Below are 20,485 nucleotides of genomic sequence, written 5' to 3' on the forward strand. Positions count from 1 at the left end.
CTTGAGACTTTGTTAGTCGAGGAGCACACAGGTAGGCTTGCATTTTTTTCTGTCTGAGTCTTATTGGCAAGTTTTCATGGCAGGTGACTGTCCAAGGTATGCGTTAATTTTCTTAATGAACTTTAGCTGTCATTTTTATAAATCTTGACTTTGTGCAGATAGTGGAATTCAAATTAAAATGTAGTTCACTTTGATTTTTGGTTAGCATTAGTTAATTTAAGTACAATCAGTGCAACGGATATGTACTCGAACTGAGCGAGTGTATATTTGGTGTACCAAGAAAGAATTGAATGTATAATTGATGCACCGCATTTGACAACATGAATCACTTTGGAAATGTAATTTTGTTCAACCCAATATTATGTCCAATTACACATATTTTGTAAGTACATTAGTATGTCATTGTGTACTCATTGTGCAACTTAGATGAGCCAACTTAGTGAGAGTGTTTCACCTTTGTCACATTTGGCCATTGTAATCGTAAGCTTCATGGGAGTATTGCATGTTTACAAACCTTTTTGTGATTGTTTTGGAATGATTTTTGTGTCTATTGATGAATTTGGACTAATACGAGAACCAACTGATTCCAGGGAGCATCGACCAAGATTTTGAACGTGCAAAGAGGTGGGGTTGTGCACCAGGAGCAAGCTGAATAAGCAACCAACCCAATCTTTGGATAATCTTTCTTAAATTAAGAAACGACATACCTCAGTGTACATGCTCATAATATAAAGTTTTGAATGTTCCAGGTGACGTTAAAACTTAGTAAAGACAGCATTAAACGATGTTTATTATTTGGAAAACGACTAAAGGAAAACTGCCCTTAAAGCATCCTCACAATGAAGTTATTGAATTGGACAATCTAGTGGAACACCAAGCTTCTAAATTCTCTCCTTCGCTTACTTATTATTTGACATTATGTACTTTTTTTTTATGGACAATTCTTTGTATGTAGTGAAGAATTTATTCACTGCCAATTTTTTTACAGTGAAAGCAAAATCGAAGCAGTACAACGGATATGTATTGAAATATTTATCTATTGAAGCCATTATAAACCGTTGTTATCAAATTATATTAAGCTCTAGTTATACTACCACTACATCAAACTTTAAAAATCAATTAAAATGTCAAAATAAGTGTTGATGTATGGAAAATCACAAAAATCCAACTAGTTGTTTCAGTACATCATATACGTATTGCTAGAACATGTTGTAATAATCGACTGTTTTTTTTTTTGCTCAACAATAAGAATGTTATTAACCAAAGATTTTGCCAAAGAATACAATCACTAAGAACTTAATTCAAGATTGACATAAATGAAAAAAAGGGAAATATCCTTTTATTATTTATAGGCTGTACATACCAGTAGGATATATAGTATGACTGATCTGGATTTTACAGACCATCCAAGAAAGATGGTTTATCTTCAAATATTAGTTTCTCTCCTTGCCTTAGTGTAACTACTTTATTTGAAAGTTTATCTTCAGACAAGTTAACTTCTCTGTGGCTATGAATTAATTTCCAGCTAGAGATTCTTGAGCATATGTTCCTCCACCTACTTACTGCATACCATGGAATTCTTTTTTCTTGAAAAGATATCATGACCGATGTTGAGTCTGTTCTAAAGACGAGTTGATGGAATCCTTTACTTACTTCCCATTCACCTGCATTTATTATTGCCATCACTTCTGCACAGAAATTTGTAGAAACACCAAGCCCTCATTCCACTGCAACAACAAAATCTCCAACACTGTTTCTTCCTATAAAACCATATCCTGGGATGCCTGGATTCCCTTTTGATACACCATCACATCATAGGAGTAGTTCATTCTGGCTTAGTAATTGGAAAAAGATCTCCATAATTCTAACGTGTTTAACTTTTCCGCTCTTGAGATAAAAATTTAACAGAATTTATAAGTCATAGGTTGTACTCCACATGTAAGCTTTTAATCTAATTTCACTTGTTGTTGTAAATTGTATTACTTGTTTCTGGATATACTCCATGCTAGCAATGACATTGTCAAACACACACCTACTTCTCATGAACCATATTTCCTTCATTACACAGAATGATGCAATTCTCCATATTTTTTTAACTGTTGGACTCTTACCGTTTTACATCTTTATCACTTCCTCAAAGGATTTAGGTTTACTGAATCCAAATTTATTACTTAGCCAGTCCCATACTTGAACACTAAAGAGACATTTCCACAGAATGTGTTCTAAAGATTCCTCATCATTCTTACATAAGGAACATCTAGATACTATATTAAAGTTTCTTTTCCTTATGTTCTCATCAGTAGAGAAAATTCCTCTATATAGTTTCCATATTGTACTAGATACACTAGGATGTACTGAATTATTCCATACTTGTGTAGTCCAATTCAGTTTAGGGAACTTCTCTCTGATGCACTCCACTGCAGATGCCACTGAAAATTCTCCTGAAATATTTCTTGTCCATATTCTTCTATTTGCCCCTCCTTCTGCTACTGGCAAATATTTAAGCTCAATCATTTCCAGAATTTCACTAGGAACCCATTCACCTCCTATCAGAAAGTGTGATACTTTCATATCAGGGAACTGTTGTATATAACTATTTTCAGGATATAAGTTCAATCAGTGAATTATCCAGTACCCACTTATCTCTCCAAGCAGAAATTGAGGTACCATCACCAACCAGCCATCTTGTTGATTCATTTATGTCATTCATTACCCATTTTAAACCTGGCCAGACTGATGATTTCCTGTAATATCTAATCCATTTATCTTTTTTATTTTTAAATTTTGCCTGGTAAAATTTATCCCATTCATCTGATCCATTTTGTATTTTACACAATAATTTCATCAATAAGACTTTATTTATTGCCTCAAGCCTTCTCAATCCAAGACTTCCTTCACTTATTGGATAGCAAACTTTATTCCATTTGAGAGTTATAGTCTTCTTTACTACAGGATCACCAGACGATAAGAAGTTTCTAATTATTCTTTCACATACTTTTAGAACACTCTTAGGCCATTTATAAACTGACATATTGTATATTGAAATGCTGCTTAAGAAAAATTTAACCAAAATCAATCTTTCCTGAAGCGACAGTAGTTTGCCCTTCCAGCCTGCAAATCTATCTTGCATCATTTCCACATATCCCCAAACATGATGAGATTTAATAGCTCCTGGATTCAAAATAACCCCCAAATACTTGTCAGGAAACTCAGCTAATGGAATATTACATTCTTTTGCTATTTGCATTCTTCTTCTCTCACTAGTCCCTCCTACGAAACACTTACTTTTTTCCAGACTTATCATTTGACCAGAGGCTGACTGATAGGCCTTCAGTAATTCCATTAATCTTCTCACATTTATTCTTTCTCCATTACAGAAAAGGAAGATGTCATCTGCAAAGAAAATGTGAGATGGTTGTATATGTCATTTCTGTTAACCATAGCTCTTAAAGCACCCTCCTGAACCATTTTTGAAATATGTCTACCCAAGATATCTTCAGCTATAACAATTAATAGTGGAGAGAGTGGATCTCCCTGTCTAAGTCCTCTCCCTACTGAAAAGTATCCTGCATGGCCTCTATTTACTGACACTGAAATTTTTGCAGATTGTAGGAGTGTATACAACCACTGAATTCCTTTATCTGAGAAACCAAATTTATGCATCACTTGAAATAGAAATCTTCAGCTTAGAGATTCATAAGATTGATCGATGTCTAATTTTAGCGCAAAATTACCTCCCTTTCGTTTAGTATCCATCTCATTTATCATTTCTGGTGCTAATATTATTTGTTCTTAAATTGTTCTTCCTTTAATAAATGCACCTTGTTGGGGTGAAACCACTTTATGAATAATTCTTCCAATTCATGTTGCCAGGATTTTGGTAAATATCTTGAAACTAAAGTTCATTAAATTCTTAGCTTGTTTTGCATTTTTAACTTTAGGAATCAGCTTCAGAAAGTTAGCATTCAGTCTAGTTGGTATAAAACATCTATTCCAACAGTACTGTATTGCTTGAATAAAATCTTTCCCAATGATTTCCCATGAGAATTTGTAAAACCATCCTGCAAATCCATCTGGTCCAAGGGCATTATCATGATTTAGATTAAAAATTGCTTCCTTAATTTCTTCACCTGACGAAACTGAGTCTATCATTTCATTATCTTTCTCATTAACAACTTTGGGAATAACTTCAAAGAACTCCTCCTCAAAGTTCACTTCCTTGAATTTGAACTTATTATCAAAATGTGAAACTAGAATATCAGAAATGCCTTTTTGATTTGCTATTATTTCACCCTCGGGATTTTCTGTTTCCACAATCATATTTTGAGCTTCCCTTATCTTCATACTTACATTAAATAATTTTGAATAGAAGCTCCATCTTTCATTCACAATACTCTTGATTTTTGTTGAGTACTTTCCTTATGTTGTTGAATAAGAATGTCTTGTCTTCCTCTTGCAGAAACCAACTTATTTAATAAACCATTATCACTTAGATTGAGATCAGACGCTAAGGAATATTGAAGTACTTCTTCTTCTGCAATTTTAAGTTTATCATTGACATCACCAAAGTTAAACCAATTTCATTCATTTATATATATATTTAGTCTTTTCAGCTTACTAATAAACATGTATATACATAGGATACCTTCCAGATACTTATTCCATGAATCAGAAATTACTTGTAAGAAGTCAGGATGATTCCTCCACACTTTTAATACTCTAAAAGGAACATTACTTGGTTTAGGAGTATTTACGTTAGCTCCATATAATGTATCATGATCTGAAACACCTCTTACACCAACTTTATATCCCCAACTTGGATATTTTTCAACACATTTATCATTATAGATTGATTTATCCCGGTTACGAACAATTCTCTTCGATCCAGCTCCATTATTACACCAAGAGAATTTAATCTTGTCTTAGGAGCTTGAATTAAACCACAACTATGAATACAGACATTGAATTCCAACATAGAAATCCTTAAAGGTCTGAGGCCACCCACCTTATCATCTAGTGTCAGAATAGTGTTGAAATCACCCAGTACTAGCCATGGTTTGTTTAAGAAACTCACATCAACCAACTCATTCCACGGTTTTCTTTTCTTAACAGTTAATGAAGCAGCATGAACACCAGTTATTAATGATCCCCCAACTTCCACTGTTCTAGATTGATCTGTAATAGATATCACTTTTGGTTGATTAATAAAAGCACTCCAAAATATCCATATATTACCTTTTTTTATTTTCAGAAGAATTGTGAATAGCTTCATAATGCATTCCAGGGAGTCTTAATATCTTACTCCCTCCGTACCACATATATAGGCGGAGGGACCAAATCTCTTAGATTAAGAATTCTTTTTTGATTTCATAAACATCCGTGGCTTTTCCTGTTTTACCCCTTATTATATTCCCTATGTTAGAAATATAAACTTAAATGTGAGGATAACCAAGCAACATAAATAGGGGTAAATAGATAAAAACCATCTTGAAATTGTCACTCCGCCTATCTAATGGTACAAAGAAAATGTCATATTCCACCTATATAATAGGTACGTAGGGAGTACAAAATTCAGAAGAATATCTTACTTTAGGTTCTGCTATAATAACAATAGAAGGACCAAAAGAATTAACCAAACTTCATAGCTTATCTTTGGCTTTGACTCTCCTCAAGCCTCTGACATTCCAAAATATCACTTTCATTTAGAAGATTTAGGTTTTGATTCTTGTAATAACCTAACTGCAATGTCAAAGTAAGTGTTGAATCAATGAAAGTCACAAAATGCAACCAGTTTTGTTAAGTACAACATATAAGTACCACTGTATCGAACTGTAAAATCTATTAAAATATCAAAATAAGTGTTGAATCTATGGAAAATCACAAAATCCACCCAGTTTTTTCAGTACATCATATATGTATTATTGAACTATACTATAAATAGCAACTGCAATGACAATATAAGAGTTAAACCTATGAAAATAAGAAAATTTAACCAGTTTTTCTCAATACAATGTCTACCTATTTTTGGGTCATGCTGTAAAAATCAACTGCAACGTCAATATAAGTGTTGAATCTATGAAAGTCACAAAATCCTACCAGTTTCGTTCAGTATAACATATATGTACTACTAGATTATGCTCTAAAAATCAATTAAAATGTAAAAGTAAGTGTTGAATCTAAGAAATACAGTATCCAACCAGTTTTTTCAGTACATCATATATGTACTACTGGATTATGGTGTAAAAATCAATATGTTAAAATAAGCGTTGAATCTATAGAAATCACAAATCCAACAAATGTTTTCAGTACAACATATATGTACCACTGTATCAAACAGTAAAAATTAGTTGCAATGCCAAAACAAGTGATGAATCTATGAAATCACAAAATTTGACCAATTTTTTTAGTACAACATAAGTGAACTGATGGATCACACTGCAAATATTAACGGCATGTCAAAATAATTGACGAATCCATGAATATTCAACAAATTAAACCATTTTTTCAGGACATCATATATGTACTGCTGGATCAAACTATAGAAAAAAAAAATATGCTGATGATTCTTCTAAATCGTCTTTTATTACTTTTTGTTTAGTGTTGTTTTGCTTTATCTTCTTATGTTGCCATTTTTGTGTAGATTTTCTTGTTTTTGGCTTGAAATTGAAAATCCAGGTTATGAATTCAATAGGTCTTTGTAATTCTTTAACTAAAATTAAGGGTTTTGATGATTTTCCAATAGGGCTTTCATGATTTCAATAATGTTTTGAAGATTTAGTATGGGAATCTTGGATCTTCACTTCAATCGCTACCATGTCTACATCGTTGAGAGAGCGAGTAAAAACAAGAATAAGAAACCAAGAGAAAGATTGGGTTTTTGGAGAGAAATAAAACACCAAAAAAGATAATGTTTTTAATTACCGCATGTACGAAAGACCAAGGGTAATGGTGTAATTGGTCAGTATAAAATAAATATGGACCTATAAATAACTTATTAATCCGGTTGGACTCTACTGTAAATAACTATATGGGTTTAGGACCAAACAATAAATTTCTCCCTGGGGCTGGGTTTTATAGCGCGTTTGGATATAAATCAGCTTCTGACTTCTGTTTCTCCAGAAGTAGAAGTCAGAAGCAAAACTATTTTGCTTCACAAAAAGTTGACTCTTCTGTTTTTATAAGTTGTTCTGAAAAATTATTGTCAACCTGACTTTTGACTTTTCGACTTCCAGAAGTCAAAAAGTAACTTCTAAATGTGCATCCAAACACGTTATTAGTCTCGGTAGCCCTCTCAGGTCACAAGCCTAAAAAATATATTGTAGCTAGATATTTTATGTACGTCAAAAACTACTATTGCGGGCCTAAATATTTTTTTGATCCCCTAGGCTAATGATCCCTAGACTATATCCAAACTCCTTAAATTGAAAAGAATTTCAGTAATTATAAGGTTTGAACCCCTAACTGCGGAGCATACCAACCACCTAGATCCGACCCTCATTGTCCAAATTCTTTTCCCTCATTAGTAAATTGTAAACGTATCACCGTGTCTAGATCACACATTCTTTGGTGAGTGGGGGCTAGGTGACGTTGCAACCATAAACACGAGTCTCTGAATTATGTAAGCAGAATACGCGGATATTCTTAACTAGATTGAAGTGACGATAATGAGCGAAAATGTACATTAAATCAAAAATAAATAAATATAGATTGAAATCATAATAGGACATAAGTACACAGTAACGGTCAGTATGAATGTACGGTTACCTGGTTATTACATGAACCGTATACACAAATCCCGCCTTAATATTCTACTACTAAAAAAGTAAACAATTTTATTTTATGTATAAACAAACAAAGTTGATGAGTAAGATAGAGAAACAAAAAAGAGAGGGAAATCTGTTTGTACTTGGTTTGTTCTTCACTAAAACGTGGCAAAGTTTGGTTTTTTTCACTGTAAAAGTTGGTGTAATAAAGATAATACTAGTAATAATAAATTTCGTTTTGTCTTTTGGTGCTGGTGAATTTTTAATGGTGGTGGTGGGTAACTGTGTAGGGTCTCTTTCTTTTTATCTCTAGAAAGAAGCAAACACTTTGTCTTTAATTCTTCCCGCCTTGGCACTCTTTCTTCTTGTTCAATTTAGAGAGAGACAGACAGAGATACAGAGTTCTTGACAATATGAATACACCAGAAAAGACACAGATAGGAAGTGCACCGCATAATTTTCAGGTAACTAATGGTATCTATGTTATTTTCTAATTAATAGGTAATTATAATTGTAATGGTGGTTTACAGTTTTAATGTTTTTTTTTCGCATGTTGATTTCTTAGTATTGTGCAGTAGTATATTTCTTTTTAGTGGGTATGATCACAGATTTTTGTCTGCAGGTGTATCAATGGTGTAATAGTGTAATCGTGTAAGTGTCAATTCTTGTTTTTGAAAAGAGAGGAATTTTGAGGTGTTGTTTTCTTGGGTACTTAGAAATGAGATTCTTACAATTTAGTTCTAGTTATAGGGTTTTGAGATGAAATTATTATTGTTCTGTATAATTAGTCATTTTGTAGGATCAAGGGTTTGAATTGTGACGTGTTTCTTTGATTTTTGGTTCAATCTTTAATTTTCACTTAGAATTATAGGGTATTTGGTTCGGTTTTTTTCTTGTTCTTTTAATTAATCTATTTAGGTTGTTCTTCCTGAAATGTTTCTTTCGTTTGCAGGAGTCTCCCGTGTTTAATTATATCAACAGTCTTTCGCCTATTCAACCAGTTAAGTCTACGCACATTTCACAGACAATCACTGCGCTTAGTTTTGCGTCTATACAATCTGCCTGCACATCCTCCTATGTCATTTCCAGAAAGCAGCCAAAACCCTTGCAAAGGTAATTAATTATGGCCGTGTCTCGGTTGTTTGTAGAATACATGTTATGAAAGTGGTGACTATGTGAAGAGACGTGTTTTCGTTACTTTTCTCTTGTATGATCTATTCCTTCTGTTTTAGGCGTTGCTTTTATGAAGTGTCAAAGCGTGAGTCTTCTATTGTTCGAAATGAAGGAAACAGAAGTTTCGAGGTTCTAGATGACATTGAGGTGTCGCAAGAATGCCCTGCTCAAGAGGCTATTTTTGATACATCTTTTGAGAACTCGGAGTTTGTGATTGAGTTGGCTGGCACCTTAAAGTGTGATTGTGGTTCTCCTATCAGTGACTTCACTTTCCATGACAGCAAGATGAATCCTATGTCGGAAATGAATAGCCCTTCAGCATCACTTGTTCAAAGCGTTAATATTTCCTTGGAGTCGTTTGGAACTGAAGTTGATGATTTGGCTGGTTCATGTCAGCTGGATGAAATGGAGGAAGAAACAGGATGTTGTTGGGAAAATTTAATATGTGATGAGTCTAATCTGCTACTCTTTGATTCATTTACCGATATAGAGGCTCATAATGTGGAGGACCAGAATGTGGTGGATTACCGTGAGACTTGTTCTTTAACTTCTCTGTCATCTGAATTACTAACCGATGATGATTCGCCTACTCCAAAACCTATTGATTTGGTTGATTGTGGACAACATGAAGGAAAAGAACATTTAATTCAACGAGCAGAAGTTCAAGAGCAGAAGGAAACTGATGGCTCTATTAGTAATTCACAAGGTGACCAAAATGCAAGTGAGAAAATGGACGACAGACTGAGAAATAGTAGTTTGCTAGCTTGTGAGGTAAGCTATTAGATTTGTTATAGGCTTGTTCTACACAAGTTAGTTTTATGTATAGTCATCGTTCTTACTCTTCTTTTGTGTTTAATCTTTGCTCGCTTTCTAGTTAACAACACAATAAGGGTTTTTTATGTGTAGGCCGACTCTCATCAGCAACACAACATGCGAAGGCGATGCCTACTTTTTGAGATGGCAGAATCTGATAAAGAGAACTTCGATAATCGTTCAGCTGTATCACAGGCTAATGGAAAATCTAATACTAATGATATGAAGTCGGTTAAGCCCAAGTTTGGAAATGGTTCCACACCATGTATGCTACCTGGTATTGGTCTGCACTTGAATGCTCTTGGAGCTTCTGCAAAGGATTGTAAAATTGTCAAGCGTGAACCTCTTGCTTCTAGAAGTCAATCAGCCACCACGCTGGGTTCTATCACTTCGTGTCTGGATCATTCTCGCGAGGAAATACTTCTTCGCGAAGACTTGGATAAGAAAATTACCAAATCTGAGATGTGTGATGCCAAAAATGGGGTCCTGGATGCTCCTGCTGCGTTTGGAATTAGCGAAGAATTTAACCAGGGGAACCTGAAGAAGAAGAAGAAAAGGTATGTTTCCTTATGTAGCATTGAATTCTTAAACAATCATGTACTTAAGTTTCTACTCATATTTGCAGCAACAGAGTGGAACAAGATGGAGATAGTGAAGGTTGCAAGAATTGTAACTGTAAGAAGTCAAAATGCTTAAAACTGTGAGTTTTTCACAAATGCCTCTACTTTTCCATTTTATGGTGCAGCGTTTTACTGGTCTAAAAAGATGCATACATGGATTTTGCTCTCAAGTTTCATCTGAGACATGCTTATGGTTAAAATATGGAATTGGCCCACGCAGTTACTGTGAATGTTTTGCTGCTGGAATCTACTGCATAGAGTCCTGCTCATGTTTAGAATGCTATAACATACCTGCGCACGAAGATACTGTTCTGGCAACTCGAAAGCAGATCCTATCTCGTAATCCACTTGCATTTGCTCCTAAAGTGATCAGAAACTCCAAATCTGTTACCGAAATTTGGGTCTGATAACAAATTCTTTAATATTTGACTTCAAGCAACTTAAAGTTTAGTTATGCAACTTAGAATGTTTCTTTCCCCGTGTAGGAAGAACCTAGCGAAATATCTGCTCGGCATAAAAAAGGATGCAACTGCAAGAAATCAGGTTGCATCAAGAGATACTGTGAATGCTATCAGGTATTTTCCAACTTCAGCTCAATCTGTATATGCTCTCAATATGTTTTGTGACCTCAATTGTTTAGTTCGTTTTTGAAGGGTGGGGTTGGTTGCACGATCGGCTGTAAATGTCAAGGGTGTCAAAATACATTTGGCAGAAAAGATGGTGAGTGTTTGATGGTAGTTCTTAAGCTTCATAAACGTGTGCTAATGATTTTTCATTTACAAAACTGAACCTAGCTGACATTTTCTTTAATCCCACATATAACCGAGTCAATTTTGCATATATACTACATGTACTTACATAAATTAACCTAATTCTATTTTTTCCAAGAAGCCGAAGCAGAAGAAAAAACTGAAACCTGTATAAAGGAAAAGGTTGATGAAAGTTTATCAAAAAACAAAGAACTGAAGGATGAAGAGCAAGCTTCAGTTCAACTTCCGTGCCTGCCTCCTCTTCCTTCCGCGATTCACAGGTTTAAATTCTACGGCATTTTCTGAAGTTAACACAAGTTTTTATAATTTTGTCCATCGTTAAAAATTGCATGGGTTTTTAATATTCAACAGTCAACATCATATCTTGAACTACTGTTTTTCTCCAGTGGGATACCTTGTGTACCTTCCAATGTTGCTCAATCGCCTACTAGTCGAACACTTGAGTCAGATTTTGTACCAGACATTATGTTGCATTTCCAAGACGAAAGGCCCGAGGTTCTGAAAGGCAATTGCTTACCCATGGCTGGAGTGAAGACCGCCTCTCCAAACAGTAAGAGGGTCAGAGTTCCTCAGAATGAGTTTGTGTTTCAAAAAAGCAGAAAATTGGTACTGAAATCTATATCTTCTCAGAGTAGGAATAATGCCCAGTGATGCACTGATCTGTTTATAACTATGTTGGTTGTGTGTTTGAGTCTGTATATTTTCACATGTAAAATAGTTCTGTAAAGTTCATTTAATCTTACATCTTTCTTTGGTTTAAAAAGTTCTACAAGGTGAATGTCAGTAACATTATAGCAACCAATCTAACTCGATATCTGGAAAACAGAGAAGAAAAACATCCATTGACTATTGTGGTCTGATCTTCCCCTTAACCTTAAGAGACACGAGGTAAAAAGATAAACTTGTGGACATCCTAGTTTCGATCACAAGGACTGTACCATCCTACTAAAGATACATCTGTACCAAGATGAGTCCACTTAACGGGTTTCCAACAACCATCCCATTAGCATCATTATCTGGATGAAAAGTGGCCTTATTACTTCCTGTTACAGCTATCTTTATATACCTATTCCATTTGGATATACCATTTGCAATCTAGTTCCATGATAAGTTCCCACACAAACGAAAGTTTTGCTCCATTTCAGCCGAGATTAAGATCCAAAAATTAGTTCCCTCTGAACCTTTCTGTTCCATTTCAGCCGAGATTAAGATCCAAATCCAAAAATTAGTTCCCTCTGAACCTTTCTGTTCTACTGTTCTATCTTGAATATCTTGAGAATATCTGAAATCCAAAACCAGTATTGTTCGCGAGTAATGTTGCTATGCAATTGGAAGAGGTGGAGGGAAATGTGGAGCTTGAGAATGAACACGGTAATCTAAATGTGCAAAAAACTGAAGCTGAAAATGCGGAAACTGATGATGAATTTGGTTGGCATGGTATGGCATGGAAAATGCAGAGAAGTCGAGTTTTCAGTAGACAGGGAGCTCGGAGTGGACAGTGGAAATGTTTCTGAGAAGCATATAGAAAATGTATAGTTCCAGACAAAAGAAACTTACAAACATTTCAAAGTCAAAAATAAGAAGTGCATCCTCATAAATGAACCAAAATGAGTGCTTTAACTAGAGGTTGTCGTGAATTTGTAGGACATGCATTGCTCTCGAGAAAATTTAACAACGGAGACCATATAAGTAACACTAATCCCTCATCTAATCTAAGCTCCAACAACTGCAGTTTCAACCTCTGGTACTGTTTACTCAGCCAGCTTATCTACCTGCACACATCTTTGGAGTAGTTATACCATGAACCTAAGCTCCAACAACTTCAGTTTCAGCCTCTGGTACTGTTTCCTCAGCAGGCCTATCAACCTTCACACCAACATCCTCAGAGTAGTCACCATGAACCTAAAAAAATAAAACAATCACCGCATACACATCAGAAATTAATACACTTAAATCAGCATTGCTTTGCAACCTTTCACAGAGAGTTCAGAGTGAGAACTGAAGTTTTAAACTTCAGGTGCATTCCATAAACTTCTATTTTACAGGATACTTTCAAATAATTATTCAGAAAGCTCTCTACAAGGTTACGTGGCCGTCTATTCTTTCACAGCTTCAAATTTTCCAAACTTCTAGAGAATATATATGTGCTAAAGAAAAGTTCGTCGTACGGAAACTTAAACAGCCACTCGAAAAATACCATAAATCACGTAAAGATTTAAGTTAAAGCGTCTTCTAAGAAAGCATAAAACAAGAGTGAGATATACCTCCATCAACTTTCCAAGATCAAACTTTGGAGCCTTCAAGATCTTGACCTTCCTAATAAACACATTCTGCAATGGATAAATGCTTGATGTAGCCTTCTCAATCTCCTTTCCAATCATTTCAGGAATGAATTTTGCCACCAACTCTTTAAGATCACACGAGGAGGCCTGGTTTACCATGATTTCAACCATCTTGCGACGAATCTGACAAAACAAAGTACAGATGTTACCTATTTACACAAATGAATAACATGAAAAATATAAGAAAACATTGAAATTGAAAGACATAACTCCACCTGTCGGATCTGGCTAGATTGAGCATAACAGGTTCTCTTGACCTGTTTCTCTCTCCTCTTGGTGAATCCAATACAGAACATCCTCAAGGTAAAGTTGTCTGTTGTCTTGACATCAACATGGGCTTCAATCAATGTCTGCCACTTTCTTACAAGAGATCTCAACTTGTCTGTGGTAAAATCCATTCCCTGAATATCAAACAAGATCAATATACATACTTCACAAATATACATCACAATAAATCATGAATAGGAGAAGAAATCGTAGATGTTACATACCCAGAAATTTGTAAGAACATTTTTTCCTTGAACATCCTCAACTCGAAGTCTGAACTTCTTGTATGATTGATCCTCATCGGCTTGAAGATCAGCCAATGAAATCTCAAACACTCGGTGCTTGAGTCCTTCAGAAGCAATCTGGGAAACAAGGGAATAGAAACATTTCATTGCCAGCAAAAAAAAAACTATTCAAGGATTAGTTACATGGTAAATTTATGTTAATATACATTGTAAAGATTATGGAGTATAAATGAAACCAACGCTTTAATCGATGGCTATGTAACAGTTGCTAATATTATGATTGAAGCAGACTCAGTAGTAAAAGATGAAACAAAGAGAAAAGCCAGTGAAAACATAAGGTCATAGCTATGTGCTAAAAGGACAATAAGGTTCTAGGTTTATGCTCATAATGTCGCCCACATCAGCAGTTAAACCCCGATGACAATTAAAACTTGTTACTAGTAAAAGTTCAATTCCACAAGTTATCATGTGTGATACATCAAAATAAAGAATCCAGATAGTTCTACAAACCTTAGTTCCCTGAGTTTTACTGACTAGGGTTTTCCCAATATTCCTAACAGAGAAGAGCGATGGTGCTTTGATATCATACCAATCCTTCTTTGCAAATGGATCAACACTACAATAAAACATTCATTCAACAAATAGATCATAAAAAAAAAAAAAAAAAAAAACAGGATCTCAATTTTGGGTTCTAGGGTTTTTCAAGGAAATGAAAATCTACTAATACTTACGTCTTCTTTCCTCCCTTCTTTCCCTTTGAAATCCTCTTGTTCTTCCTGTAACATGAACAAAAACCAAAAAAAAAAAAAAACCAAAAATCAGATGATGCAGTAGCAGTGATTTACACAAAGCGGAAGAGGGAAAGAGACGTACCCGACCGCCATTGTCGAGTGAGTCGAAACTTCTTCTTCTTCTGGTTCCTGGTTCTAGGGTTAACACTAGAGTGGCTAAGCTCTCTCGACTCTAAGCTCTAAACCCTAATTATACTTTGTTATCATTTATATAGAAGCGTCTTCTTTTTTTCCCCATTTATCTCCCTCGTGAAAACGGACCCTGGTTGATCTACAACGATCTAACGGTTGTTATTTCTCAGGTTCCATGGGCAATTTCAATGGGAATCGGCGAAATAGGTGTAGATTTGGACCATGTGGATAGTAGATACCCAAAACGAACATGTACTCATGTCTAAATCTATTGTGTTTCTCTTTTGTTCCTAGGACAGCAAATGCAGTTGCAGATTTCTTAGTAAAATTTGTAAGTGAAAACTATAGACACATTCATTTTTCATATTTTTTCCACTGTGAAACCTATCGATAAAAAACTTCAGGCGTGCATCTATTTCTTCGGTGAAAATTTCTCCCACACCCAGAATTTCTAAAATTGTTTCTTCACTTATTATTGCTCGTTTTTCTTTCATGACTTATTTATTCTTCATCCTCTCTCTTTTAATCTATGAGGTTTTTATTCGATCAATCGTTAAACCGATTTCGATCAAAAATCATTATGCAGAGAGATTCACAGGTGAAATCAGAGGTGGAGATCGAGAAGATGATGATCGAGTAAATGAGTGATATTGATTGAAGTCGTGGACAATATAAGAGATTTGTTTCTGAAGATTGAGATTAGAAATCAGGGTTTCATAAGACCTGAGTTTGTAATTGAAATCGGGGTTTCATAAGATTTGGGTTTTTATGGAACTGATGTAGGTTAAAGAGATGATTCAGAGTATGAGATGGTTTGAATTTAGTTTGTCATCAACCAAATTCAGGGATTTTTGTACTCGGGTTCGAATTAAGTTTTGTATGGAATTCAGACTACAAGCAGGTGAAAATGTTGTTGGTTGTAGAAAAATGGGAAGGGTGTTTATGTTGTTTGGTTTGTATGGGGATATTGAAACAAGAAAGAAGATGATGATGATGTTATGACTGCATAACCTATCATGCAATCGAGAAAATGTCACTAGTACAAAAATGAACTTTAATCACGGTAATTTATCGTGTCCAAATGTCTATGGTTACGGTGATTCATTTTTGAGGAACTGTGACTAAAGCCTGCGTGGCCAAAAGTCTGACATTTGGTCACAGTGAATTGCGGGGCTATTTCTAAAATCCACCATGACCACAACTTCGATAGTCCGGGATTTCATTGTACACCATGACAAGTTTTCTCTTTAGTCATGGGATGCTGGAATATACCGTGACCAAACATAATCATTGGAGACGAATTCCTTGTTACTACCGTGACCAATTTTAAGCTATCGAACATATGTAAGATTTGGATGCTTAGGCATATTTATCTTCCTTATGATTTTTTTTTGGAAAAACAGTTAAATAATCCTGATTAAAATCACTAAGCATGGCATTGAATCTGTAAATATCTTGCAAAATCAACGTAGTTTACATTTATGTTGATATATGGATTCAACAAGAGTTAATAACAAGGACATCTCAATATAATAATTAAGTATCAAAACATATAAACACTTTCCCATAGAACAGAAGGAAGGGTGGCCCCCAACCGAGTTTCCTAGGGATAATTCCACTGACATTGCATGCCTACTCCAGGTCTGATTTACTCAATATGGTTGTGCCGAATCGCACTGCAAGAGCTCCTCCAAACTCTGTAGCTAGGATGTTGCTCGGATGCAAAAGAGAAAAATAAAAAAAAGTGTAAAAAAGACTAACAATGGAGGAAAAAGTAGGTTACAAACAAAGCAACTGACTTCGCTAATCTATCAAAGATCTCACAGCTTGGTATATGCTGTGTTACCAGTGAAGATTAGATGCATGATAGATTAAAAAGTTTAACCTTAATTATTACTTCCTTAAATTACCTTAGCATGTGATACTCAACAGAAAGCTGCAGCCACTAAAACACCAGTCTTGTAGTATGGTAATCCGTGAATCGATCCCACCGGAAGTAAGCCTGAATACACTGCAATTTTTTGAAGGTAATCAGCATTCAGAAAACAAGATTATGTATTTAACTAACCAATTTCAATTGTAGTGATGTTAGACAAGATTATGTATTTAACTATAAGAAATACAACTTCTAGTCTTATACTGAATTTGAACAAGAATTTTTTATTTTTACTCAAGCTGGTTTTGCTTAAGCATATCCAGTATTTTGGTGGCAGCCAAGGGGCACTGACTAAAAATGAAGAAAAGGAAAAACAATCTGAACATTGAGAATTTTACTTGTGTGGATGAAGAAAATAATAGACAGTAAATTTGGTGTCTCTGGCTCTCTCTTGTTACAGGCGATTGAACTAAACACAAAATCAAGTTCAACAACGCGAAAGAGATAGCTTAATGTTTTACAATTCAACTAATTGTTAATCCTTCTATGTGACAAGGAATTGATCTTCGTATAGTCTAGCCTTCATTGTAGAGATTGAAAGATAGGGACTATACAAAAAACGAGAAAGAGATGTGCTCCAAGAACATATGACGATGCTAAACTAATATAGAACTTCAAGGGAATTGTTGTACAAATTTAAATTGGTTTATCAGTGGTTAAGTTCCATTTAATTCACATTCAAGTAAATCAAGATAAGCCTGCATAATTAGTTTCTAAATGTGTCTTACCCTCCATAACCAGCATTTGTATACATTACGTTCCGGATAGGCGACCAGTTAAGAGAAACGCCACCCATGTACACTTACGACACACGTGCAGACCAGTGTTTAGCGTCCTTGTAAAATATTTCCTCAGCACTTGGTTCCGGACTAGCAGGTCTTATACTAAGCCTTTGGTGCCAAGGGGTGGTGCATTTGTTATCTCCACCTGAGTTAACAACTGGGAGTTGGGGAAGACAACTTACTAGGAGTGTATACCTGCCTCAGAGACAAAACAACATAAGTCGTATTACACGAAATAAGTCAATTGAATAGCATGAAAAATATATGCCTGTTTTAACTTAGTAATAAATACCAGGAATGTTTTATTTTCTCCATTGGATGACACAATGGAGGATCATTCACTTTACGTTTTTTATAGCACACACTAGAGACAGGCTTTTGATAAATTACAAGCCCAATTCCTGTTGGATCAACTGTCTTCGCTACTACCTTCCAGCAAATGGATTCAGTTAAAGCTACCATGGCTGCAATGAACATAAAAAGATGAAGTTCAATTGATGAACTGCCACATCCTAGGTACATGGTTAGCCAGTCAAGATTCTATAACTAGATTTAGGTGGGAAAATGGGTTAAGCCAACAAAACCTTCCCGTCCGATCTCTGTCACTATCATCACGATAAACTGGTGTTGCAGACCATACGAAAACCCCTCCTGGCCTTATAACCCTGTTAAGCTCCATTAACGGTTTCCCAGCTGCAGAAAAAAACAATTCCACACAAATAAGCTCCAGAAATCTTCGGGATCGATTTATATATGAATTCAACAACATTTGAGAAATGGAACTCAACCCTGTCAAAAACAACATGTTATATAATTGAGACCTACCATCTGCATCCTAATGCACCCTGCATCGTGCACAATGGATCAAATAAAAAGAATTATCTAAAAAGGTAAGCATTTGTGTCCTAATGACTGGCAGAATAGCTGGAATTCCTCGCCCGAGTGCAAATTGTATTTGATCCTCGTGTTCATCCTTTGGGGAAAATGACAATATGACATAGTAATAACATTTTTGTCCAACAAGTATCCATCAAATCTAGCAACACCACAGCCAACGTCTAGAATAACCTTTGTATGAGTCACCAATTTGATGACAGAATAATCCTAAGATAGCACAAAAAGAAATGCAAACCAAATCTGGAACACATGGATCGACTGGGTTAATGGTCATTATGATCTTTGGATTCACTGCTAAAGCGACATGGAAAGCCAATTCATCTTTAAAATAAGATTCATAGGAGGAAACCAACTTACCATTAACATTGAGAGAAAAGGCATGGATCCCTTCGACTCCAGCAATGCTTATCTTGGGTACCTATTTTTAAATTTCAAACACAATCAAAATTAGGGGGAATTAATTCACTATGATTTCAAATAAAAAAAACTCCTAAAAATACAACGAATCCATGTTTTCATACCTGAGCCGAATATTACATCTATAAACGAGTCGAAAAACTTGATAACGACGTCGAACTCTTACCAGAAATACCCAATCCGCTTGAACTTAATCGAACAAAATCAAATTGTGTGCCTTAAAACACACGTTTTACTAAACAAAATCAATTTTTACAGAGATAACCTAATTACACAACAAAAAAAAAGTAGCATCAATCATAAAAATTATGTAGATCCCCATGCACAAAATATTTAAAGCGTTACCATGGCTTCAAAACATCAGAGGAGCAAGACCCATTGTTTATTACGTTTTCCTCTAATTTTAACCATTAAAAATTTCAAACTTAATAGAGATGTAGAGAGAAACAAAAAAGAAAAAAATGACTGATTGGAACCTTCGATTCATACTCCGTGGGAAAATGAAATCAGATCGAACAAGTAATATACATAAAATACACATACCTCTTAATCTAAGATACTAAACAAAATATCAAACTCATAGAAGCAACATTATTGATCATGAAATATCCATCCACGTAATCAATGAGCACAATATCAATTTCCCAATTCCAACAGTATTTCCCAATGCAATTAAGAGTATTCCTTCTAGTTTTATTTCAAATGTACTTAACTACATTGTAATATTTTAACAAACATGACTACCATTCAAATTATATTCCGCATTATTTAGTCAACCATGTGTCATTATCGAACATAAGAGAACATGCTACTTAAATTTGCCACTTCGATCAAATATATTGAATACAAAATCTAACTCATTGAAAACCCATCACTTCTCACATAATACACACATCTGACAAGATCACTAACCAAACTCAAAACTTATTAGGCTGTTCACCAAACACTTCAAGCACAAAAAATTAAAAAATCTTAAAAGTTTCAAGAATAAAGTTTTATAATATAGAAGCTAATACCTATAATTAAGCCTTACTTACAAAATTGAACAACCAATTCATAAAAGAAATTAAACCCGTCTGTGAAGTAGAACGAACAAAAGCATTACCATCAACTAATGAACCATAACTTTCAGAATCTATTAACCTTAATTTACAAAACCAGTCACCCTAATTTACATCAACTGATAATTAACCTCTGATAGATGGAAGTAATAACGGAATTTTACTAAATTGAATTATCAATGACACAGAATTGATTACCTCATGGTTCTTTTATGATCACCCACTACAAAAAAAATCAATCTTTTTTTTAATCAAAAACAAAGATAAACCAATAACGGAAGAAAGATATGTGAAGAGAAAGTGAGAATAGATGTAATAGCGAGAGAACCCAATTTTGGAGTTAAGTTCCTATCACCTGGAAAAAAAATGAATAAAAATCAGAACGCAGATTGAAGAAGACTCAGAGAGAATCAAAACAAAGAGATAAGAAAAAGCCGAATTTGAGTTGGAATGACAAAAAAAGAAGTAAAGAGGAA

At 34.8% G+C, this 20,485-nt stretch overlaps 2 protein-coding genes across 2 annotated transcripts; one reads left to right on the forward strand and one right to left on the reverse strand.

Moving 5' to 3' along the window:
- The first annotated feature begins 8,126 nt into the window (after positions 1-8,126).
- Positions 8,127-11,872, forward strand: LOC113350055 (protein tesmin/TSO1-like CXC 2). The gene is made up of 10 exons (XM_026594126.1): positions 8,127-8,227; positions 8,716-8,876; positions 8,996-9,707; positions 9,843-10,306; positions 10,375-10,449; positions 10,590-10,770; positions 10,855-10,944; positions 11,023-11,089; positions 11,261-11,399; positions 11,526-11,872. Exons 1-10 carry the CDS (start codon positions 8,177-8,179, stop codon positions 11,788-11,790), a joined length of 2,205 nt encoding a protein of 734 aa, XP_026449911.1. The 5' UTR covers positions 8,127-8,176; the 3' UTR covers positions 11,791-11,872.
- A 759-nt stretch (positions 11,873-12,631) lies between these two features.
- LOC113350056 (40S ribosomal protein S3a-like) lies at positions 12,632-15,018 on the reverse strand. Its single transcript, XM_026594127.1, has 7 exons — positions 14,867-15,018; positions 14,725-14,769; positions 14,504-14,609; positions 13,973-14,110; positions 13,697-13,882; positions 13,404-13,604; positions 12,632-13,041 (listed from the first exon to the last, which is right to left on the reverse strand). Exons 1-7 carry the CDS (start codon positions 14,875-14,877, stop codon positions 12,946-12,948), a joined length of 783 nt encoding a protein of 260 aa, XP_026449912.1. The 5' UTR covers positions 14,878-15,018; the 3' UTR covers positions 12,632-12,945.
- Between the last annotated feature and the right edge of the window lie 5,467 nt (positions 15,019-20,485).

Source organism: Papaver somniferum, chromosome 2 (assembly GCF_003573695.1).
Source record: "Papaver somniferum cultivar HN1 chromosome 2, ASM357369v1, whole genome shotgun sequence".
Taxonomy (NCBI): Eukaryota; Viridiplantae; Streptophyta; class Magnoliopsida; order Ranunculales; family Papaveraceae; genus Papaver; species Papaver somniferum.

Excerpts from the sequence above, each read along its gene's own strand:
- LOC113350056 (XM_026594127.1), bottom strand. Across the intron at positions 14,111-14,503 it reads GTAAAACTCAGGGAACTAAG|ATTGCTTCTGAAGGACTCAA; the intron begins GTTTGTAGAACT and ends CTTGTTTCCCAG. Across the intron at positions 13,042-13,403 it reads ATCTTGGAAAGTTGATGGAG|GTTCATGGTGACTACTCTGA; the intron begins GTATATCTCACT and ends TTATTTTTTTAG.
- LOC113350055 (XM_026594126.1), top strand. The coding sequence starts at position 8,177 with ATGAATACACCAGAAAAGACACAGATAGGAAGTGCACCGCATAATTTT. Across the intron at positions 8,228-8,715 it reads GTGCACCGCATAATTTTCAG|GAGTCTCCCGTGTTTAATTA; the intron begins GTAACTAATGGT and ends TTTCGTTTGCAG. Across the intron at positions 10,771-10,854 it reads AATCTGTTACCGAAATTTGG|GAAGAACCTAGCGAAATATC; the intron begins GTCTGATAACAA and ends TTCCCCGTGTAG.